This window comes from Lates calcarifer, linkage group LG24, assembly GCF_001640805.2.
Source record: "Lates calcarifer isolate ASB-BC8 linkage group LG24, TLL_Latcal_v3, whole genome shotgun sequence".
Classification (NCBI taxonomy): domain Eukaryota; kingdom Metazoa; phylum Chordata; class Actinopteri; family Centropomidae; genus Lates; species Lates calcarifer.
Window position 1 is genome coordinate 19,648,596 of NC_066856.1, and position 25,116 is coordinate 19,673,711.

The 25,116-nt window shown below is 45.3% G+C and overlaps 1 protein-coding gene across 1 annotated transcript in view; it reads left to right on the top strand.

The window, feature by feature from the left end:
* LOC108884986 (sodium channel protein type 5 subunit alpha-like) overlaps window positions 1-25,116 on the top strand; it is an 88,790-nt gene that overhangs the window by 34,788 nt on the left and 28,886 nt on the right. The window contains 13 exon segments of the mRNA XM_051067003.1: window positions 1,691-1,832; window positions 2,508-2,705; window positions 2,793-2,975; window positions 3,066-3,323; window positions 3,436-3,561; window positions 7,291-7,411; window positions 9,560-9,798; window positions 15,442-15,615; window positions 16,171-16,332; window positions 16,414-16,608; window positions 24,447-24,587; window positions 24,678-24,798; window positions 25,105-25,116. The exon segment at window positions 25,105-25,116 is cut by the window's right edge and continues 83 nt beyond it. Coding sequence (XP_050922960.1) covers window positions 1,691-1,832; window positions 2,508-2,705; window positions 2,793-2,975; window positions 3,066-3,323; window positions 3,436-3,561; window positions 7,291-7,411; window positions 9,560-9,798; window positions 15,442-15,615; window positions 16,171-16,332; window positions 16,414-16,608; window positions 24,447-24,587; window positions 24,678-24,798; window positions 25,105-25,116 — 2,072 coding nt within the window.

Here is a 25,116-nt window from a genome sequence, read left to right on the forward strand (position 1 = left end):
TGTTGTTCCTGTAATGTTTGTGAAAACAGATACTTAGCTCCTAATTAGGAGGTATTAGTTGTTGTTACCGTAATGTTTGGAAGAGATGTAGAGTGCTGTAGAACATATTTTAACTTAGGTGAAGTAGACCAAAGTGTCTGACAACATGATGACAGGATTCCTACAGACACAGAGCTTTTTATTAAAGAGGAAGATCCTTTAGTTTAACCAGAAACATCTTATATATACAGACTCACTGACAAAAAAATAAATAAATAAATAAAATACAATACCAGATTAGTCCTTTAAGTGACATGCAGTCCACTGCTCAAGTTAAAAGCTTTAAATGTGAGCTACTGGGCTTTGTGATATCAGATTCAGCTCAGTCTTGTATCATATTAAAAGCTGAGTACGTTTACTCTTTATTATGAGATTAGATGCTTCCTGAAACACTGTACCAGAGCTGCTCTTAAAGCAAAGTAGAATAACATATATATTGTATATACTGTGCTTACTGTGGTGAAATAAAAGAAAAGTAGAAAATATAAATACAGTTAAATGACTTTGATGAAGTTTAATTTAATTAATTGTGATGATTTCCTGTTTCAAACATTATTTTAGTGTAATTATAAAAAATGTTTACCTCCATCTTTTCCTGTCACACAGCTGTATTATGTAAACCTTATATAACTGGATGGTTTATTTACATGTGTCCTTAATGAATTACCATCAGCAGCTCACACCAAGTGTTGTGTAGTAAAGTGATAATAAATACAAGCAGGTCGGCCGGTGGTGAGTCAGTGTGAGCTGCCTGCTGCCTTAAAAGCTCCCCAGCTGCTGCTGCTGCAGCGGCGGCGGCCCGGCGGGGGCGGTGCCAGCCGGGACGGGTCACCGCAGTGGGCTTGTGACCGCGGGGTTGTCGGTTTGAATCCCCAGATAGCGTCTGCACAGCGGCAACCTTTTCTGTGACTCAGCGTGAAACTCCTCTGTGACTCAGAGCTTTGTTTAAGCAGAGGTTTGTTCACGCTGTGCTGTTCGTGATTCTGTTAATGTCACCGTCTTCTCCATGCATCACAACTCCTCCAGGTTTATGCTTCAACTGTTAACACAACAGAAACTCTGTTAAACAACTCATTAGTCTGGAAATACTTGCACCTCATGTCCTTGAGGAATTTTAATTTGCACAGTTTCACTCCAACCTTTAGATCAAACTGTTTGTCTGCAGAAACCTCAGATCTCCATGACAGATGAATAAACTTTTTGTTTATTATTTAGATGTTGTGGCAGAAGCAGCAGCTCGTCGTCTCCCTCCCTCCGCTGACCAGCACGCCAGCGACGGGGCTGCTGTGTATCAGTGGATCAGATGTGACTGCGTGGGCGGCGATGAATGTGATAGGATATGAATGTGGAATATCAATTATGATGAACGCCGTCTCTTCGTCGTCTGTTCCGTCTCCACGGTGACACGTGTGGGCGGGTCCAGCTCACACGACGATAACAAGTCCCCAGCCGTAAACACCGACGTGGAAACAGAGCAGGAGTGAAGAGATGGATGGACTGACAGATAAATAGAATGATTGATTGGAAACACTCAGCCCGCCACTTTCTGCTCAGACCTGTGGTGTTAGATTGTCCAGCACCCCCCACCCCCCGGCCCCCATGGTTCAAAACCAGGTCCTGAAAATCCACCGTCTGTGTGTTTGTGTTGCAGGAAGTGCCCAGATGGGTTTGAGTGTCTGAAGGCGGGAAGGAACCCCAACTACGGCTACACCAGCTTTGACACCTTCGGGTGGGCCTTCCTGTCCCTGTTTCGCCTGATGACACAAGACTACTGGGAAAACCTCTACCACCAGGTAACATTGTGTCTTCATATTATTATATCTGCAACTCACTTTAGTTTAACCAGAAACATCTCTAAATATCAGCTACCAGACTCCATAGAGAAAAACAGGGATTTAACCAGGAGCTGCTGGAATACCACTGCCTCCATCTGTTCAGTGTGTCTGTGTTTGTGACTTTCAGTGGTGGAAGAAGTTTAAGATGTATCATGTAGAAATATTAAGCAGATCAAAGCTGAGAGCATATTGCGTATCAAGCATCATACAATCCAGAGCAATATGTCACCCTTGACCTGAGCAGAGCTCAGAGGTCTGGCGTCCTGCCCTTGGCTGTGGAAACAGGATGCTTCCATTCAGTCCCGCTGGGCCAGAGTCTCCTGTGCGATTTGGATGAGGTTGAGAGTGAAATGCTTTGTACACTCTATTGTCCATTTTAATTTTAGTAACCTTCACCAGTGAGCGAGGAGAGCAGCCTTTATGAAGCATGAGAGGATAAACTCGAAGCAAAAAAAAAAGAAAGAAAAATCCTCTTTGAAAAGCATGTTTGTGCAAGTGCATGGTAATAATCAGAGGTGATCCTGATGAGTGTAACAACATATTCATCCAGTGCTTTCTTCTCTCAGCAGCTGGACAGACAGAGGACACTGTAGGGGAGACTATCTCACTGTTCTTTGTTAATGTTTCCTGCAGACGCTGCGTTCGGCCGGTAAGACCTACATGGTGTTTTTCGTGGTGGTGATCTTCCTGGGCTCCTTCTACCTGGTCAACCTCATCCTGGCCGTGGTCGCCATGGCGTACGAGGAGCAGAACCAGGCGACCATCGCGGAGGCCTGTCAGAAGGAGCGAGAGTTTCAGCAGGCCATGGAGAGGCTGAAGAAGGAGCAGCAGGTAAACTGGCTGATGACGTCCTGAGAGGAAGAGTTCATGTTTTACCTGACTACGTTTAAAGACACGTTCGTGTATTTGCTCTGACAGGTCGCTGCACAAAAAGTTGTGGACTCAGACTCGTTGATGTCACCGGACCTCTCGCCCTTTGGCCCGCCGTTGGACACGTTGGAGGAGCGGAGGCGGAGTCAAGCTCTGGTGGGAGTGGCGGACGTGGAGGCGAACCTGTCAGAGGAGAAGCTGCTGCAGGTGGACATAACAGACGGGGGGAAGGTGAGAGGAGACGCATCCTGATGCTTGTTTTATTTGATTTTGTTGCATGAATTACTTCTCGACGTTTTCCATATCTCCCTCCTCCTCCAGCCGCTCCACCCGCTCCTCGCTCGCTCCTTCTCCACCAGGACTCGGCGAAGCAGCCAGGTCTCCTCCATCTTCAACTTCCGTCTGAGGAGCCGGGGGTCAGAGGGCGAGATGGCCGACGACGAGTACAGCGTCCCGGGCGACGTGGTGGAGGGCGTCGGGGGCCGGACCTACAGCGGCGGGACCTTCAGCGGCATCCTGCCCCACCCGTGGCCCAAACGACGACCGAGCACCTACAGCACGGCCAGCAGGAGCTCACAGGTGACTCCGACTGCGATCGATGACACCAGGGGGTCGTCTCAGAATCAGGGTCGTCCCATATCTGGATTCAATACGTTAACTAAAGACGTCAAATCTCTTTAAATGTCTCCAGGTGTTTTATCCGACTCTCAACGTCAACGGGAAGCTGTTTGTTGCCATGGACCAGAACGGGGTTTCCCCACCGCCACTGCAGGGGCAGCTGCCCGCCTGCACCATGGAGAAGGTCAAGGAGGAGAGTGTGAGTACTGTGTCCTGAGTGTGTGTGTGTGTGTGTGTGTGTGTGTGTGTCACAGTGGAAACAATGGTGCAGCCTGCAGCCATCCAACACTCAGACATGTGAATTATGAATCAGCGCTTTGCATAACTCCACTCTGATATCATGGGCTAAAGACACACACACACACACACTCATATCTACCAGCTCAGATAACAATGCTGTGGTATTCCCCCCATCCACACACACACACACACACACACACACAGTGCCACTGCTATGGCATCGTGGGCTAAAGCCACACATACCAGCACAGCCACGTTACTGAGGTGTCGCACTCACACACACCAGAACCAGTGCACACATGCTCAGTGAGTCCAGTCACCCTGTTCAGGGCCACCGTAGCCACAGGTTCCAGGCTTTAGCCAAAGTGAGCTGGTCTGCACCTCAGGGACCTGGACCAGTGTCCAGAGGGCAGAGCAGTGAGGTGTCTGTGAAGAGGCTTTAAACAGAGCACAGTGTGTGTCGTCGCTGCCGAGCATGCACCAGTTCACCATCACTGAGATTTGGGTTACTCCTCAAAGTCACGTGAAGTTTCTGAGCCGGTCATGTCAAGATCAGACGATACAACTTCAGGGACACGTTGTTGTTGTGGTCGATACGTTTACAGCGTCAGGCGTGAGCTGGAGTTCGGGACAAAAAGTCTTGCATGTCTGAACTTTTTGTTTTTTCCTGCCTAGTGTGACGTCTGCTACGACATGTTTCTTTACGTCGACCAATAGGACGACAGAGCGCTCTCTCAGGGTTATATCGCCACCTGGTGGTTTGACTGCTCCTGACAGGCTGTTTACAGTGTCTTGACCCTCCCTGACGACCTGCATGGACGTGAACAACGACTCGTCAGGGTCAAACTTGTTGTGTTGCCAAGACGTCGAGACCATCGTGAAAGAGAAATAAAGTCGTGTGTCCTGATCAGGACTTTTTTCAGAGTCTGAGTGGAGCTGAGGTTGAACTCTGCATATATTTTATATTGTCCAGTAAATTAGCTGTGTCCCTGGAAACACTCACGTATCCTGCGTTATTAGATATGATAATCAGATCACACTCACGCTGCATGACTCAGTGACCAAACACATGCAGAACCACAGAGAGAAGGTGCACACTTCCAGGAGCAGGAATATTTAAAAAATAAATGCGGACAGTTTTAGCAGAGCTCAGGTGTTCAGGAAGTTTGTCCCACAGGTGAGGAGCAGAGAAACTAAACTAAACTTGTTTTGGTTTGGATTCTGGGAACTCTGAGTGAACCTGCTCCAGACGACCTGAGTCTGGATGCTTCATGTGGTACAAGTGGATCAGAGATGGATTTAAACCAGAGACCATCCAGTGCTTCACAGACAAGATTTTAAAATGACACATGCTTTAAAGAAATTCACACAGACCGTAACCCTGTACAGCAGAGTGATAGTCAGACAGAGGTGGTCTCTCACAGTCAGACCACCACCTGGGAGACTGCAGCAGGTACCTGACTGAAGTCTGAGTCTCTGAAATGATCAGTGTGACCCTGAAGAGGTGTTTTCTTCCAGTTTTAATTGTCGAAACAGACTTTAATACTTTTTTCCTTAAAACCCTTGAATGAGTTTGGCAGCAGAAACAGCAGCTCTCAGATGTGGAGTCAGTTTTATCTTCAGTCCAACAGAAGGACCTTGTAAAAACCTGCAGCAGCTGAAAGCCAGACGGCTCCGTGTCACCAGGGATTACATTTATTTTAATACTTGTTTACAGTTGTGCCTTTTCGCCATCAGGCAGCAGGTTAGAGCATCATAAGGACAAACACAGCAGCTCCACGCCTGGAGCTGTTCAGTCACCTCCACCTGCTGACAACCTGCCCCCAGACCCACTCTCTTATATAAGAAGAAGAAAAGAAGAAGAAGTCATGTGTCCACTTTATTAGGTACACCTGTACAGTCTAAAGTACAGATGATAGTTCACCAGGCTGTAGTGACAATGTCACCAAATGAGCCTCATAGAGGTTTGTTGTGCAGGTTTAAGTATAAAGTGGACATTTAGTGTAGTAGCAGTGATACAGTCGGTTTTCTTCATATCATAAATTTGAAGCCAAATGGTTCAGGATCATATCACATGGGTTATTTTAATCAGAGTAACATTTCATTTAATCCCCATGTTCCATTTGAGAAAGCATCAAAATGGACTCTTTCTTCAGTTTAAAGTCTTTTTTAACAAACACTTTTTAGATCTTCACAAACTAAACCTTTTTTAAAACGAGCGCTGTGGGAAAAACTTCATGTTACACATAATCAACTGAACTTCCTGCACAGTTTGGAAAACTTCCTTCACACTAAAGTGTTTGACCACTAAACAGAAACACCAGGAGGTGTGTGTGTGTGTGTGTGTGTGTGTGTGTGGGCGTTCAGGTTATAGTTTCATGTTTTCACATAAAGAAAGTATTTCTGCCTCTGCCTCGTGTCCATGAAGAACACGGACCTGTCGTCTCTGCTTGGACTGATGGAGCGACGAGTGGGAGGAGGGAGGGAGGGAGCACACGCTTATTTGCCACGGAAACGTTACCATAGCAACCCACAGCAGCTAACGGAAGCTAAATTAGTGCACGGCCGGCTGCTGTTAGTATGTGTGTGTTTCCCTGGTGCTTCCCTGCCTGGCACACAGACAGGATGTAGGCGTCGTCGTGGGCGGCGACCTTCAGGCCCATGCGTCACGTCTCATTGGAAGAACTGTTACCAGGAAGTGTTATGTAACCACACCTGAGCAAATTAGGTTCAGCTGGGTTCATCTGTGTGAAGGCTGCGAGGTCCTGAACCCTCCTGAGACCAGCGTTGGGTTTAACTTGACAACTTTATGTGGAGCCACCGAGCACTTCAAACCTGCAGAACTTTATTTAAAATACGGTGAAGAAGAGAGGTTTTAAACTGATATAAAAACACCTGTAGAATGTTCACATATAAATTCTCTATGACTATGTGGTACTTTTACTTCAGTAAAGTATCTGATTACTTCTGAAGTCACACAGTAACACAGACACACTAACAGATGGAGGCAGTGGTATTCCAGCAGCTCCCAGTAAAATCTCTGTTTTTCTCTATGGAGTCTGGTATGAGATATACAGAGATGTTTCTGGTTAAACTAAAAGGATCTGACTCTTTAATAAAAAGTCTCTGTAAAAATGCTCTAGTTGCTGTTCTCTCCACATGTGTTTGGTCACTGCTCAGACTGGTGATGATTCAGTGTAATTTATGGCTTTAGCTCGAGAGGCGACGGCTGAGGTCAGGTTTTAAGAGGAGAGTCGAGTAGTTCTTTTGCGAGTTCAACCCTCACACAGCTCGTCTGATACATGAAAAATATCCAGCCGTCCTTTTAGTGAGGCTGACACACACACACACACACAGACACAGCGGTGGCACACTGATTTCTCTGATTCATTGAACACCAGTCATCACCTGCTTATCTGTTGCCCTGGTGACAGGAAGCACACGCACTCACATGTGCACAGACACACAAAGAATCACTGCATCATGTTTGACCTGTTTGACCTGACATAAATCTGTGTGTGTGTGTGTGTTACCGTGGTAACAGATAAGTGGATGGCAGCTCATACTCATGAATGAACCTTGAGCATGTGTGTTGGTGTTTTTTTACAGCATGTGTGTCTTCATGAATGTGTGTGTGTTGTAATAAAGAGTGTATTTACTGTATTCATTCTCTCTCTCTCTCCCTCAGGTCCCGACGTCCACCACAGAGCTCAGTACGATGCTGCTGCCTCGGCCTTCGTCCACGCAGGGCTCGGAGCGGAGGGGGAGGGCGCTCAGCGCCGCCAGCTACCTCACAGACGCCATGGAAGGTGAGGAGCGACACAGGCGGCGTCTTAAAGTTCTAACACACAAACAACAGATCAGGCTGCACAGTTCATCAGATGTCGACCGTGAGCAGGGTCGCAAAAGGGGCAGAAAACTTTCCATTGGAAGTTAAGATGGAAACATTTCCATCATAAACAAACATAAATATAAGCAGACATGCTGCAAACTAATACAAATGTAAAAATGTTAGATTGTGATTTTAACTTTAATCAATTCAACAACAAAAAAACATGAATGTTGAATAAAATAAACTTATTCTCTAAATGTAAAATGAAATCCAAGATTATGCTGCAAGATTTTTTTTTTTCCAAACTACATTTAAATTTCCTGTTATTGGCCAACCTGCAGTTTATTCCCATTAATTCCCATACATTCCTGTTTATTTCAGATTTTTATGGAAAGTTTCCATAGAAATAAGCTGAAAAAACAACACAGCTGCAGCAGGTTGATGCCAAAAAGAATAACATCGCGAACGTTAGCTGACTGAATCCTCGTCTTTGTCCAGCGTCAGCTGTTGTTCCCAGTTTGTCTCATTCTGACCATAAAGAAAAGTTTAAAAATCAGCTACATTTATTGAGTTCGTTATCCACATGAGAAACATCCACCCTCTCCTGTGATCAGCTCGTCAGGAGCTCGTCAGCAGCCCGTCCCTGTCCCCAGGTTTTTCAGATACCTGCCTCCACAGCAGAATAAGTGGTTTTACAGGGACTCTGTCTGTGGTCCAACATAAATCACCCAGACTAACAAGGACACTTTTAGCTGTTTATTTTAGTTTTCACATTTCATTCACCTCCATTGTGTTGGGTTGGATAACTTCCAGAGACAGATAACTGTGTGGACAGATACAGTTAGAGCTGGAGCAAAAGTTTATTATTTGACTGAACCGACTCTTAATCAGGTTTAAATAAAAAATGTGGTTCATCTGCATCTTCTCCTGTGTGTTTAGAATAGACTGTAACCTTGTCTGACTTTTTACCTCAGAGTGTGTGTGTCTTTGTATGTGTTTTGTGGGTGTTTGTGTGTGCGGTTGTGTAACCACGTATTTGTCTGAATTTTGCATCCAAGTGAGTGTGTTAACGCTTCTGTGTGGATGCTGTGTGTGTGCTTCCTGTGTTTGTGTTTGTGTGTCAATACAGGGATTGTGTAACCATGTCTGAGTTTGTATCTAAGTGTGTGTGTGTGTGTGTGTGTGTGTGTGTGTGTGTGTGTGTGTGTTGCTGCCCCAGCCAACCCCAGGGGAACACTGGCTTTGTTTGTGCGAGAGTCAGAAAGGGAGAGAGACATAGAGACAGAGTGAGATAAAGAGAGAGAGAGTGTTATCCTGGTTACACTCATTAACCATGAGATCAGTCCAAGTTCCTCTGTGTGTGTGTGTTTGATGATATTCATGTAATAGATATTTTTTGGTTCATATCTGCCCAGATCTGCATTCATGTGTGTTGTAAGCGTGTGTGTGTGTGTGTGTGTGTGTGTGTGTGTGTTGTAGGTCTGCTGAGTCACTGTCTCTCCCCTCGGCAGTGGCTGCTCTTAGAGAACAGATCATTATACAGGAAAATACAAAAATCCACTGCTGTCCTCCATCCATCTGCACACCCTGCACTCCCTCCTTCTCTCCTTCCCTTCACTCCTTCCCTTTGTCTCTCCTTTTCTTCTTCTGTCCATTTAATTATTTTAGAGTTGAATTTAAAGAATATCACCTGAGTTTTTCCACGTTTTTTCACCAAGTTTACACCTGCAGTGTTTTCCTGAGGTCCGGGGAAGACTTCCAATTAAAAATCTGCAATTTCACATCATTTTGGACGAGTTTTATTATTAATATATCTGTGTGCAGACATTCAGAAAAGCTAGAGCACACAGTGAATAAACAACACCCAAAAAGCTAAAAGACTAAATTTGCAAAGGAGATTCACCGGGGAACAGCTACAGCCAAACGATCTGAGAGAAGCTGTTTAGTTATTTTTGCCTCAGTGATTTTAAATGAATTCAGATTAGGTGGAGCTCAGAATGGCTGCTCCACCTGAACTCTTCATCATCATGTTTTCAGGTTGTCTGTTTGTGATTTCTCAGTAACGTCCTGAGATAATTTCACACAGACTCAAGGATTTGTCTTCCGTCCTTTCGTTTTGTTGCAGAACTGGAGGAGTCCCATAAGAAGTGCCACCCCTGCTGGTACGTCTTCGCCCACCGTTACCTGGTGTGGGAGTGCTCCCCCTGCTGGCTGAGGGTGAAGCAGCTGGTGAAGATCATGGTGATGGACCCGTTCCTGGACCTGGCCATCACCGTCTGCATCGTCCTCAACACGCTCTTCATGGCCATGGAGCACTACCCCATGACCGACGAGTTCAATGGCATGCTCACCATCGGAAACCTGGTGAGTCAGTGGTCTCTTTATGTCTAGTACCCAGGTGGACTGAAGTGGACTCAAACAGATCTAATGATCCTCAGATCTAGGAGGCGTCTGAAGTCAAACAATAAAACAGACCAGACTTCTAATTAAACCGGTTTGTTCTGCAGATTCTTTTCTTTTTCATTAACTTATTATTTAACAGTGTCAGCATCCCAGAACCCAGGCTGAGATATTCAGATAGCTTGTTTTATATGGCCTCTAGTCCAATTCACCTTGTTCTCATGGTGTAGTGTTAAAAAAGGTCAACAAAAATCACAATAAATTGGAATATTGAATTGAATTTTATTAAAATCATGTGTCATGATAGTACAGAATCTGGAGATAAACATATTGTATCCGGTCTTGAATCTCGCCTCCAAACATCTTAAAACTCTTCTTGGAAGAGCAGAGTGAAGGATCCTCACCAGCGTGTGCAACAAACAAACTTGAGGCGAGTCGAGGAGGAGGAGGAGGAGGAGGAGGAGGTGACAAAGAAACGACCCTTGGACCTTGGAAACCGCCTCAAACTCTTTTGTACAATTTAAAAACCTCCGGATTCACAGAGGAAACAGTGATTTCTTTGCTGTGTGGTTTTTTGTCTGAGTAGAAAGCGAGGTGAGTCTGGGTATTAGAGCTGACAGAAACGGGTCGGATAGCTTTAAACCACCGTGACTAACTCCAGTGTTTTACCCTGCAGGTGTGCTGATGATCTGACAGGAGCTGATAGGTTGATGCAATATGGTAATTGGTTCACCTGAGGTGTGAAAGACCCGCGGCCAAAATCACCATGTTGATCACACCTGCCCACACACACACTCACACACACACACACTCGTGGCTGTTCAGCGTTGTCAGGTTTCCTCAGCTCAGGCTCCAGGCAGCTGTGTGGGGCAGAGAATGGTAATAAAGTTTATAAGTAGAAGCTTCAGGTCGGCCTGCAGCACCGGTGTTCAATCACTGGAACTGGGCCTAAAGGTGGACCGCTGTGGGAGCTTTACCTGGATCAAGGTAGATGCTTTTATTAACCCAGTGACATCCCACTTTTAAGTGACATGTAGGAATAGGTCGAAGCACACCAGCTTCCTTCAACTGGACTAGACCAGGTGTAAAACGAACAGTCAGCGTTCACCTGTTTACAAACGTCACATTCAGACGCTCCGCTGACAAACGTCACTCAGCCCTCAGCAGTTATATAATATCTGTCTGATGTTTCTGTCGCCTCGGCTGCAGTCTGATGCAGGTACAAACTTCTGCAGCGTAAACAGCCTGAACTTCTTCTCCAGTTCAATTTGGAGCAGTTCAGGTCTCAGATAAAGAGTCATGTCACCGGGATCCGATTGCAGTCTGGAGTCGCTAAGTTCTTTACAGGATAAAACCGCTAATCCTCACAGATGTTTACATAGCATTTAGCTAGCCTCTCTGACGGACAGGAGAGCCTCTGCTGTGTGTTTGTGTTATGTAAGGTAGTGTGTGGAGGATCATGTCAGGACATTACTGTGCTGACAGAATCAATGTCAGCTAATGCTCCCTCTGTTTGTTGTTGGTGGTGTGCTCTTCAGCTTTGCTCTGTGGGTTTCACATATCAATATTTCCATGTGTGTAAAGATCTAAAGGATACATACCATTTAGAGGAGGCTTTTATCCACAGAGACACACTGTGCATTAAGTGCACACAGTGTACTCAGCCATTAATGTCACTGATGCTGGATGTACACAGGCTGAAGCAGGTTTTGTTTGAAACATAATCAGTCATTACCGTCCTGTTCATGTGAGCTGCTTCCTGTTTAGGACGGACAGGTGTTTTGCTTTGTTGAGTCTTTTCTTTGCTGCCTGAAAACAGGTAGATATGACCACCTGTTTTCACCGAACCTTTAGCCTTAGAAGCTTTGTAGGGTTTCCAGAGTCCTCTCATTAACCTGGCTTCAGGACCGAGCCTTCAGCATTTACAGGCCGACCTGAGTCTTGTGTCCTCCACCTGTGGTCTGGTCCAGGGAAGCAGCGAGGTCCTCACCTTCTGCTCTGTCTGGTCACATCTGCAGAGGAGGTTTCCAACATGCGGTAGCCTTGACTTCTAGTCCCTAACTCTCCCGCCCTTGACTCGAGTCCTGCGTTTCCTCTGGAGGTCTCGAGGACCTTGTGGACCTTTTTATAAACGACACATGCAGACTCCAATTTTCCCTCCAGTCTTGTTAGTGTGTGAATGAAAAATGAGCTGTGACGAAGCTTCTTTGTGGAGGAGGAGACGCAGAGAGGACGATGGAGGATAAACCTGGTTGACGCAGGTGTTTGTGAGTCTCTGGGCACAGTGTGAGGTTGTTGCTGGGCGAGTCCTCTGCTGTAACTGTTGTCTAAGTCAGTCAGCACAGTCCTGTCCTTGCTCAGGGGCACTGGGGCAGAGCTGGAGATTGGTAAAACCTGGGGCCTTACAGTGCTTTCAGGGATGATCTGGGAATCTTTCTGCCACAGGATGAATGAATGTAAAGAAAAGTAATGAACTATCGACTGTTAATTATTATGAAATCCACTGTGTGTGTCTGGAGGCATAAACCCACCAGTCACTGTGTATGAGTGTGTGTGTGTTGTGGTGCTTACTCATTACATCTGCCTGGTTGTGACAAAAATAATCGCGTGTCTCTCTCTCTCTCTCACACACACACACACACACACACAGTCCGTGTCATCCTCTCTCTGCTGATGTTACTGTTATTAGTGAGTGCTGATGTCGACATCCCCTGTTTGTGAGCCAGCAACACACACACACACACACACACACACACACACACACACACAGAAGTTTTTCATCCCTCAGTCAGTGAATCAGAGACTTTGCCTCTGCACAAACACACACACACACACACACACACACACAGTCCTGAACTCAGTGTCTGAACCTGAAACTCTCCAGTCTCGATTTCAGACACACACACACACACACACACACACATCGCTGACGTCTCAACAAACACAACAGTTTGGAAAGGAAACAAGCTCCTGGCTGAACCTTTCAGTCCACCACCAGGTTGTACACTTTAAATGGCCTGTGTTTAAACAACGATAACACACAAATGTTATGATCCAACAGCACGACTGAGCTCTCTGAGGGATGTCTGCTTTGACATGTCAGAGTCGAGCTAAATGATAATCACATCACAGTGTCTCTAAACTAAAGATCCTTTTAGTTTAACCAGAAACATCTCTATATATCAGTACCAGACTCCATTGACAAAAACAGGGATTTTACTGAGCAGAACACAGGTGCTGCAGTTAGTGTGTTTGTGTTCTTGTGTGGTACTTTGACTTCAGTAAAGTATCTGATTACTTCTTCCACCACTGAAAGTCTCACAGTAACACAGACACACTAACAGATGGAGGCAGTGGTATTCCAGCAGCTCCTGGTTAAATCCCTGTTTTTCTCTATGGAGTCTGGTACTGATAACATGCTGTGTACAGTATCTGTGATGTGTGTTGTTGTGTGACAGCTGAACTGTGTTTAACTTCATTAACGTCACTCTGCCTGACGTCAGCACACTGATCAGTAACACAACACCACATTTAACTACAACACTGCTACACTGACACACAGCCTGTATCCAGGCAGGATTCACACCAGCAACCTCTGTGGTAACTAACCAGCTGCTGTGATGTGAGTCTGAGTCTCACTTACAGCCTGAGTCATTTCACATTCTCCTCTTCAGCTCCGAGGCTTTCTCTCAGTCTTTTTGTCCTGTGAGAGCCTCCTTCATCAATACATCACACACACACACACACACACACACACACACACACACACACACACACTGATAAAATGTGTGTAAGTGTGAGAGAGGCTCTCCTGATGTCAGTAATAATAACAGCGTGATTGTTGAGTAGCTAATCAACGCACTACAGAGTTAATGAGCCTGTATAAGAGGATCATCTGAGTGTGTGTGTGTGTGTGTGTGTGTGTGTGTGTGTGAGTGAGGTAACCCCAGACTCTGATTTTGTGCATCTCACACACACACACACACACACACACACACACGTACACTGACAAAAAATAGTCAGTCACAGTCTATTAAACCCCAAAACTCACTTTTTTTTTTTGGAAGACACACACACATAAACAAACACACACCTGAACGAGCTGAGGACCACACACACACACACACACACACACATGTAACCAGTGTCACATCGAGGATCCCCTCAGTCTGGAACAACAAGCAGGGAGGGGGACTGCTGCAAGGACACACACACACACACAGCCATAAACACACACAGATGAACAAACACATACTTTAAAGGCAGCAAACACACACACACACACACACACACACGTGTGATGTAAAGCAGAGCGAGGCAGGCAAAACCCCGGACGAGCTGAGGTCTGCAGAGAGAGACGGACAGAGAGGCTTAAGAGATCAAACCACAGGAGCAAACAGCTGAGAAAACAGAGCTGTTAGAATAAGTTTGCTAAAAAATCAACACAAACATCTGCAGCAACACACACACACCACAAACAACACACAGTTTAGTCTGTAGACTGATTAGTTGCATCATAGCAGAGGAGGAGTGAGTTAAACGTGAGAATACTAAACTGCTGTGTTTTTCTTTTTCCAGTGTGAACGAAGGAGAAAGATTTGACCTGCAGTTTATTAAATGTCAGAACATGAGGCTAATCTGCTAACCAATAAACAGCCTCAAAAACCACCATGTGACCAGAGCTGATAGAGTCTGCTTGGATCAAACCAGACCTGATCAGACTGCACATCAGTCCCGGCTCGGCTCATTTCCTCCATGTCTACCTTGATAAGAACACAGTTCATGCTAACACTTCCCCACTATGTTAAATGATGCTAATAGCTAATGCTAATGTTAGCATGTCAGGTCCACGTGCTGGAGCGTCGCTGTGTTTCCAGCAGGTGAACTCCTGTTGGCTTTTAAAGAACTTGTGCACTTCAGCTGCAGTTATAGGAAGTGACACATCTGTGTGTGTGTGTGTGTGTGTGTGTGTGTGTGTGTGTGTGTGTGTGTGTGTGTGTGTGTGTGTGAACCTAACCCAGTCTGAAATGTCCTACCTTTTGGCTAATTCTGCCCTTCATTTAGCTCTCGATTCTGTGTGTGTTTATGTGTGTGGATGTGTGAGTGTGAGTGTGTGTCCTTACCTGACTGTCTGTGTGTCCCTGCCTGTGTGTGTGTGTGTGTGTGTGTTTGTGTGTGACGCAGCTATTTTCAGGTAGACGACCTGGAGTTTGTCACTGATTTTTAATTCGTCTACTTTAGATTTCTCCTGAATTCTCTGAGACTTTAGTTTCATGTGTTTGTTTCTGAAAAAGCAGAGATTTATCAACAGGTCACCTGCGTTCTTCTTCTCCTCCTCCTGTTTCCTGTGGATGGTTAATAGATGCAGCACATGTTAATTAACAACAACCTTTACCACGGCAGAACAGAGTTGTCTCAGCTGTAAATCCCAGAATCCCTGACTCTGTGCCAGTGTTTGTTTTCACCTCCTGTCCTCACAAACAAAGGAGGAGGCAGTGATGTTCCAGCTTTATCATCTGTGATCAGAGTAAAATGAACGATTTAAAGCCTCAAAGTTTTATTTTAACCTCTAACCGTCGACGTGTCTGCTGTCTGTGTCTCTGGCAGGTGTTCTCAGGGATCTTCACAGCTGAGATGGTGTTGAAGATCATCGCTCTGGATCCGTACTACTACTTCCAGACGGGCTGGAACATCTTCGACAGCATCATCGTCTGCCTCAGCCTCATGGAGCTCGGCCTGTCGGACGTGGAGGGGCTCAGCGTGCTGCGCTCCTTCAGACTGGTGAATCGCGCTCTCTAACTCGTTTCCATACACAGGTGCAAAGGTAGAAAAGAGCTGGTTGACTGACAGCTGACAGCCCCAATGAAATGGCAGCGTTGGGTGGGACGGGTCACGGCACCCGGGGGTTTGTGATGATTGGCTGATGATTAGCGATGTCACTCAGAGCAGAAGTTCAGCTGCGGCCAGCGTCACCGCGCTGGTGAACGAGGGAAACAAAGCGAGGACGGTGGCTGTCAGCATCGACCCAAAACACACACACACACACACACACACGGATCCTCGAAGCCTGTCTGCGTCTGTCTGCGTCGATCTCTCCAAGTGTCACTCTGGGTGTTGTCAGGTTCTGCTAAAGGCAAACACACACTAATGAACAAACACACACATTCCTGTTTGATTGTTTCTTTTATTTTGTGTCTTCATTTTCTCTTGTCTCTCTGACGATGTCCTTCCCTGCCTTTCTCTGCTCTGTGTCTCTTTCTCCTTCATCCTTTGTTCCTACTCTTCATTTTAAGTTAGGAGCCTTTATTTTGAAATTCTCTCTCTTCCTCCCCGCAGCTGCGTGTTTTCAAACTCGCTCGATCGTGGCCGACCCTCAACACCCTGATCAAGATCATCGGGAACTCCATGGGCGCTCTGGGAAACCTGACGCTCGTCCTCGCCATCATCGTCTTCATCTTCGCCGTGGTTGGCATGCAGCTGTTTGGGAAAAACTACCAGGTGACGTATCTGACCTCTGACCCTGATATCACCTGTCACACAGGTTCATTACATCACGCTTGTCTCCTCCTCCCTCTGCAGGACTGTGTGTGTAAGATCTCGAAGGACTGCGCTCTCCCTCGCTGGCACATGAAGGACTTCTTCCACTCCTTCCTCATCGTCTTCAGGGTGCTGTGCGGCGAGTGGATAGAGACCATGTGGGACTGCATGGAGGTGGCGGGTCAGCCGCTCTGCATCCTCGTCTTCATGCTGGTCATGGTCATCGGAAACCTGGTGGTGAGTGACCTCTGACCCCTCGTCTGTGAATGATATCCACTGTGAGAGCTGCTTCATCTGCATTGTTAATGATGCTCGCAGCCGTTGAAAAGCAGGTGTTGTGTGACGTTTGACACTTCACCTGTGACCTCTGTGCTTTTATGGTTAGAAATAAAGTGGTGTTGACTGTCTGTGGGAGATGTTTACCTGCTCAGTCTGTGCTGTGTGTCTGATGGATGTGTGGAGAGGATGTCGGAGGAGAGGAGGTTTTACCTCCCTGTGTTTCAGCTGTTTCATCTGAGCTCTGAGTGAATGTTGATCTCCTGACCTCCTCCTCTCTCCCTCTCTCTGTCCACCTCCTCCTCTCCCTGTTTAACCTCCTCACATTTATCTCTGACTCAATGTGCTGAAGCTCCCCTCCTCTCTCTCTCCTCTGTCTCCTGTCACCTGAAAACAAAACAAAGGAGAGAGTCTCTTTTACTCTATTTAGAAAGTACTGTAAACAAAGATGGCCGACACGTCTCCACTTCCTCCCGCTGTCCAAAAAATGAAGCTAAAATAACAACCAGAGTCTGGACTCTCAGAATTTCCAAATCTAATAATCTGATTGTCCCGACCCTGCCTGGTCACATTCCTGCTCCTCAGAGGATGAACTCCTGATGTTAATGACCCAGTGACCTTTAATCTGCAGCCACTGGATTATCAGCATCTTAGAGTTTATATCTTTAGTCATTTCACTTCAGTCTCAGTGCGATAAACTCTCTCTTATAACTGGAAGAATGAAAAGCTCAGTGGTGTTTTCTTCATGTAGAAGAAGCATAATCACCTACACACACACACACACACACACAGACACACACACACACACACACACACATACCAAAGCAGAGAGCTCGTCTTGCCAGGTAAAGGAGGAGAAGAAAGATTTCATTTCTTCTGATAACTATCTATCATCTCATCTTACACTGTACACACACACACACACACACACACACACACACACACACACACACTGCTTGCTATAGCTCATTTTACCTGCCTCACTATAAAATGCACCCCCCCACACCTGCATGAACACGTCACATGTCTACACCTCTAAACACATCAATCAGTCCATCAGTGTGTGTGTGACAGGAAGCAGTAACAGGAGAGGAGAAAGTCAGATTAGATGATGGTCAGCACACACACACACACACACACACACACACACACACACAGCTGACTTTCTTTACAACAAAACATTTTGAAATAAGTTACAGTTACAACACATCAGACTGATAGCTCATCACTTTATATCCCCACCAGACTCCATTAACAAAAACAATCGTTTTACTGAGCAGAACACAAAGAGTTTCCAGTCTATTACTGCTTTGATCAGTGAGTTGGTTTGTGTTGCTGTGTGTATACTTTTACTTCAGTAAAGTATCTGATTACTTGAAAGTCTCACAGTAACACAGACACACTAACAGATGGAGGCAGTGGTATTCCAGCAGCTCCTGGTTAAATCACTGTTTTTGTCAATGGAGTCTGGTACTAGTAGAGATGTTTCAGGTTAAACATCTTTAATAAACAGCTCTGTCTCTGTAGGAATCCTCTCCATGATGTTTCCACAAAGTGAAATGTTTATTAGAAAGGAGGGAAAGAGTGAAACAACTTTATTCTCCTTTTCATCGTTTTCATTTTGTTCTTCCTCCTCTTCCTCCTCCTCTTCTTCCTCCTCTTCTTCCTCCTCTTCTGGACATTTTAGTTATTAATAAACAGTGAAGTGTGTTCTCATATTCACCAGTCAGTGGATCATGAAGTGTGTGTGTGTGAGTGTGTGTGTGTGCACCGCGATAATAGAGTCTCATTCATCTATTTAGCTTAATGGTCTCATGGATATTTAATAATGAGCTTGATAGGCCACACACACACACACACACACACACACACACACACACACACACACACACACACACACACACACACACACACAGTCAACAGCCTCTTATTCTTCTCTTGTCAGTGGCAGGAATTGTATCTCCCCCTGCAGAGGGATATGCTGACCTGACTGAATGAATATGCCCAAACGTGTGTGTGTGTGTGTGTGTGTGTGTGTGTGTGTGTTGTGTGTGTGTGTGTGTGTGTCATGATGACCGAACCTTTCCAATTCAGGTGATTTATCCCTGTAGAAATGGCCTCATTGTGCACAGCTGGGGTTTGTGTGTCTGTGTGTGTGAAGGCATCTGTGCGTGTGTGCGTGTGATTCTGTTTCTGTGTCATGAGATGTCAAGTGTCACCTCATAACAGTGGGAGGAGAAGGAAGGAAGGAAGGAAGGAAGGAAGGACACAGAAAAGTAGAAATGGAAGGACACGAAAAGGAAGGAAGGAAAGAAAAACAGTTGATTGGAAAAAGGAAGAAGAAAGGAGGAGGACAGAAGAGAGGGAGGGAGGAAGAAGGAAAGGAAGAAAGAGTGCAACGGAGGAACAAAGAAGGAAAGGAGGAAAAAAGGAAAGAGAAGAAGGGGAGGGAATGAAGACAGAAAAATGGAAGAAAGGAGCGAGGGAATAACCAAATGAAGGAAAGAAGAAGAGACATCAGTAACGTCCGTCAGCTTCACTTTAACGTGTCCAACCTTCGTCACGGAAACGGTCGTCAGGGAAGATGCGAGCCTGGTTACCGTGACAGTGAACCTCATGATGTGACACTAATACCCAGAAGGCACTGGGGCAGGAGAGAGGACTGGACCTGTCATGCAAACACACACATACACACACACACACAGTTGTTCCTTATTTAAAGTAAACAGAGTTTGGTGCAGACATTTAATGACGTGTGTGTGTGTGTGTGTGTGTGTGTGTGTGTGTGTGTTGCTGAGTCAGTGTGAAGCCGTTTTACCATGACTCTTCATGAGACTCAAACTGATGCACATTTAAAACTCAGTCGTGTTAGAACCAACATTTAATTTAGTGTGTTTGGTGATTTCTCCTGCAGCGCTCCACAGTGTGACGTCCTCTGCTTTTACTTTGAAAGTGCTTCCTCTTTAAAGTCAAATTCCTGCTGTATCCTGCAGACCTTATTTCTGAGCACATCACGTGTGTGTGTCTGTGTGTGTGTCTGTGCGTACACGCATGTGTGTGTGTGTGTGTGCAGCTGCACAGACTGAAGCAGGTGAGCAGATGTTTAGTTTGCTGTTTCTCTTTATGACAAATGAGCGGCTGAATGTGTTTCCCTGAGCCAGCGCTTCAACTGCAGCACACCTGCCACGAGACGCTCCTCCTCCTCTTCCTCCTCCTCCTCCTCCTCCTCTTCCTCCTCCACCTCCTCCTCCTCCTCTTCCTCCTCCCTCCTCCTCCTTCTCCTCCTCCTTCTCTACTTCTTCTTCCGTTTCCTCTCTTCTCCTCTCACCTGCCTCTCTCATTAAACGTTCGGTTCTCTTACTTTAATCGTCATGACTTTTTATCAGACTCCAAAAATGTTCAGAAAAACACAAATCAGCAGTTTGAATTCTCACTTGATTAATTGCATACATTTGATAAATGGTGGTGGAGCTTTTCCTAATGGGAAGAAACATCTGGCTGGAGACAGAAGTCTTAAAAGCAGCTTTTATAAATGTGAGGAAAAACTGCACAGGTAGACGAGGTTCAGTAAAATGTTTATAACAGAAAAATCTACTTTTTTCTCTGTTACATTAATTAACTGTAAAGCACTTATTAGACAGAGACGTGAGTGCTTTACTATAACAAATTAAATCAACATTATGTAATGGATGCTGAGCAGCAGGAACAGCAGCCTCTGCAGGCAGGAGTGGTAATTACATGATACTAGAAGCAGCGTAAACTGAGAAGCTAACGGCTAACAAACAGAAAACAAATTCTCAATCGCTCAGGAAACAAACACAAAACTAATCAAAGGAGTTGATAAATGAAAATAAGAATCACTGAGCTAGCTCCTGATGTGGTTTTAAGGTTAAATACTCACATAATGTTGCTTTAAAATAAAAAACATTTAAAAATAAGGCGTAAACATTCAAATTTAAACTTTAGAAACCATTAAACCATTAGCTGCTTGTAAGATGAATAATGATGAGTGCTTTCAGTTTGGTAAAAGCTGGTGTACAACATGTTGTAGAAGTCTTTAACTTTAATTAAAGTCATAATTTAATAAGCCCTCTCTCTGTAAAACATCAGCATTCTTCACATCGCAGCAGTTCAGTAAAAAACTATTTTTTTTTCTATATTTTCCATTAAACTAAAAACAGCAGAACCTCGAGTTCATTCTAATGAATTCACTTTGGTCTGTTGCCATGAAAGAAATTATTTAGTTGTGTATAAATCACCTTTTATTTCCCTCCGTCGTCCACTGTTTCTGTGTCCCAGAGTACACTCTGGTGTCGTGTGGAGATTTAATCGTTCTCAGATTCAGAGCTCACACAGCGAGGTGCTGCTCACTGGAACAAATAAACACCTGGCTGCACAACTCCTCCGTTCTCTCTCTTTATTTTCTCAAATATTCCTGGATAAACGACCTTATCTGACTCTTCTACATCTGCTCAGTATTTCTACAAACTTCCTGCTCTTAAACTGTTTTTATACCATTTATTTTGTATTTGTTAGAAGTGCAGGTTATAAACCTCCTCTGTCTTTCTCTCTCACCTTTCCTCTCCTCCCTCTCTCCTCCATCCCTCCTCCTCCCTCCTCCCTCTCTCCCCTCCTCCTCCCTCTCTCTCCCTCTCTCCCAGTGGTTCAGTGGTTTACTCTAGTTTCATCTTCTCTCACGTTGCACTCCCTGTTTTCCCAGGGGGCTTTGCTCATGGGGGTTTGTTGTGACGAGAAGAAGCACCAAAAGCAGATCATGTTACCGCTCGTTCATCACCCCCTCCTCCGCCCTCCTCCCCCCTCTGTGGATGCTGTAGTGGTGATGCTCGGCTGTTTCCAGGACAGCAGCTGCTTCCAGGACTCTCCTCGACTACCTGAGTTGAACTTTAGTCTGATTCAGAGCTGCTGCTGCTGCTGACGTGTTTCTGTCGGCCGACCTGAACGCTCACACGTCTCCTCCACTTCCTGCCGTTCAAAACGCCACAGACAAAAAAGAAAAGTTGGTTCACGTCTCTAACAAACGCCAACATTTCTAAGTTATTACTCCTGCTGCTCTGAAGATTTGAAGCAGAATTAAAGTCTCTCACAGACACGGAAATGAGATGAAATAAAAGAAAAACAGACGCAGTGATAATGAACAAAATGACATGAAAACAAAATAGAACAAACAGAAAATAGATAAGAAAATAAGTCTCTCGTCCAAGTTGTCAACCAGTGGCTCAGCTGTGTTTCGCTTCCTTGTTTCACAGATTCAGAGTGTGTGTGTGTGTGTGTGTGTGTGTGTGTGTGTGTGGAGGTGGGAGGGAGGGGGGACGAGGGTTGGCCTGCTTCCCCGGGCTAATTGGTACGATCCACTTAACGAGTTAAACGAGGTGAATTGGGGGGGGGGGGAATCAGGTGGTCCGCTGCTCTGGGAACTGACACACACACACACACACACACACACACACAGACGGCTGTTACTGACATCAAAGATAAACACACACACACACAAACTTCCTATCTGTCTCTCATCATCATCATCATCATCATACACACTTCCTGCTGTGATTTTATGGTTTTTAAAGGGGTTTCCCACCCACAGCAGCAGGTCTTTGTTACAGCTGGAACCAAACAGACACCAGTCAAATATGAGGAAGTTAAATTCCTCCAAATATTTATTGTCTCAAGTCAAAACAGTGTAAATGTTCGTAGCAGATCGAGCTGCTGCTAACAGAGCTAACGGAGCTTTTAGCCTCATTTATCTTGTGTTTTGTTATTTCCAGCTAACAAGCTAAAGCTGCAGCAGTTAGAAATGAAACAATTTTTTATTTCTAAACAAAAATACAAAACATTTCCAGCTTCTAAATGTGAGGTTTGGTTTTTCTTTGTCAAACTGATGATGAGAAACTGAATGTGTTTGAGCTGAGAGTCGGACAAAACAATGGATTCATTTTGAAAATTATTAATTGCAGATGGCTCAAAAAAAGATATATAGCTGTTTCAAATGTCTGAACTGAGTAGCAGGTATAAGTCCTGTAGCAGCTTCAGTGAGTGAACTGATGGAACCAGTCGTCGGCTCTGTCAGCGACGTGTTATCGGCTATTGGAAAGCAACAAGGTCATTGGTGGAGCTGTCGGGGCATGTTGCCATGTTAACCAATCAACGCCATTGATCTATTGGTGTCAGACCGCAGCCAATCAGACGCCAGCGTTTTGAGGCGGTGAAACCAGGCATGTGACAGCTCGACACCGATCAGTAGCACAAACACACACACCACCCGCTGCGATCAATACACACACACACACACAGAAATAGACACATTTCCACACGTGCAGCACACACACACACATTGTGTAATGTGTATATTGATCACCTTCCTGCTCCTGCACACTCAACACACAGAGTCACAAAATAATACAACTACAAAATAAAAGACTTAAAGTGTCTGGTTCCATTTAAAGTAAATGAAGATTCTTATTCTTCATTCAGTGTTTTTCATTTTAAGCATTTAAACCATTTAAACTTTCATTTTCTAATATTAATTTCATCATGTTATCTTAGACTTTCAGTTTGTTAAATGTAGAATTTTATTCTCTAATTAAATATTTATTCTTTATTAAACTTTCATTGTGTATTTTATGAAGCTACTCGCTGGGACCTGAGTTTGTGAATTTCCTTGAAGATTCAACTTATTGAAATCTGCGTCATTAAAGGAATAAAATCTAATAAAATAAACAGAGACACAGAGCAGTTAGAATTTAGACAAAACAGTAATCATCAGTAGAGCTTTAGAGCTTTTTTAACAAGTCGTTCTGTAACAAATAAAAGCTTTAACAAATCACACACAGGTCAGAGGTCACTTCCTGGTCTCAGATATTGACCCACTGGCCCGGTTTCCTCTTACACAACCAGAAACTGGGAAGCTGCTGGATCCAGTCGAGTTGTTATGTAACAGCCAACCAGCTGTGGGAGATCCAGCCTGCAGGGGGTGTGTGTGTTTGTGTGTGTGTGTGTGTGTAGGCGTCACTGGCTTGTCATTAATTCGTGGTGTGTGTCAAAGACCCAGAGAGACAGACAGGCGCCAGGTCTCCCTCCAAATGTCGCCCAAAAACAAACACTCTGAAAACTGGCAGAATGAAACCAGTAAAACCTCGACCTGTGCCCTGCTGATGTGCCTCTGGGCAAACAGTCCAGTCTGTAGGTCTGAGGCCTCCTGACTGTAATCAGAGGACAGACGCAGGAAGCTGCCACCTGATCCACCTGATCCACCTGACCTACAGCCTGTCACCTACAACACACACTCAGCTGTGGTTAAACAGAAGCTAATCTGGCTGAGAGCAGCTCTCCACCTCCATGATCAGTTACAGAGAGTCTCAGGCATTATTCAGCACCGAACAATCAGCCTGCACTGGAAACTATGAGACCATTTCTGTCCCTCCTCCGTCTGTATGTGAGCTAAAGCTCGGAGCTCTACCTTAGAACACACAACCACACCTGCCTGAAAAAGTTTCATCAGCATAACCCTGAGATTTCACACTGATTGTCTCTACTGTTTCCAAGTCAAAATAAAGACAGGGTTTCTTGTTCTTCCCATTCTGCTAATGTTGCATGAATGCAGCATCTTCAGGTCAAAGTTCAGCTTGAGTTTAATCTCTGTGCTGCGTCCCAGCTCTGCTGCAGGAACCTGAGATAATCCAGTGACACCAGCTGATGTCCACAGAGAGATGATCGTTTGTAGATGATGATGGACTAACACCTCCTCTCTGTCTCTCTGTCTCTCTCTGTCTCTCTGTCTCCAGCTGTTGAACCTCTTCCTGGCTCTGCTCCTCAGCAGCTTCAGCTCTGACAACCTGTCGGCTCCAGACGACGACGGCGAGATGAACAACCTGCATATCGCCATCCACAGGATCACCAGAGGCCTGGCCTGGTGTCGCAGACAGGTACCTGTCTGTCTGTCTGTCTGTCTGTCTGGTGTAAACCTGTGTGTCTGTCTCATGCTGTCCTTCCTTTTCTCTGCGTGCGCGGTGCAGGTGGTGGATTTCTTCAACGGGAACCTGAAGCGTCGTCGTCAGAAGCGAAAAGAGGCCAAAGCCATGATGAAGCTGAAACGTCTGAGTACCATCCACACCGAGGTCAACGGAGCCGTCATAGGTAAGCATCAACAGATACATTATAACTGACAGTGAACGCCTCATCTGAGATCCTTGCTAGCAGGGCTGTCTCACAGTTTGGGGGCGTTCAAGGACACTGGGATATCAGGTGTTTAGCAGCCCTTAAAATCAGAGAACCTGATGACCTGATTGGTCATCTCACACAGACATTAATCTAGTAATCCTCCTCTTAATCTATCATCTCTGCTGTCTGAGTGTCAGTGAATGCACCATAACACCTGTATAGAGAATAATCAGTAACCTGAGGAAACATAAAGGTGACTAAACCTTCGTGTCTCTGTTCCAGGCCGTCATGTGG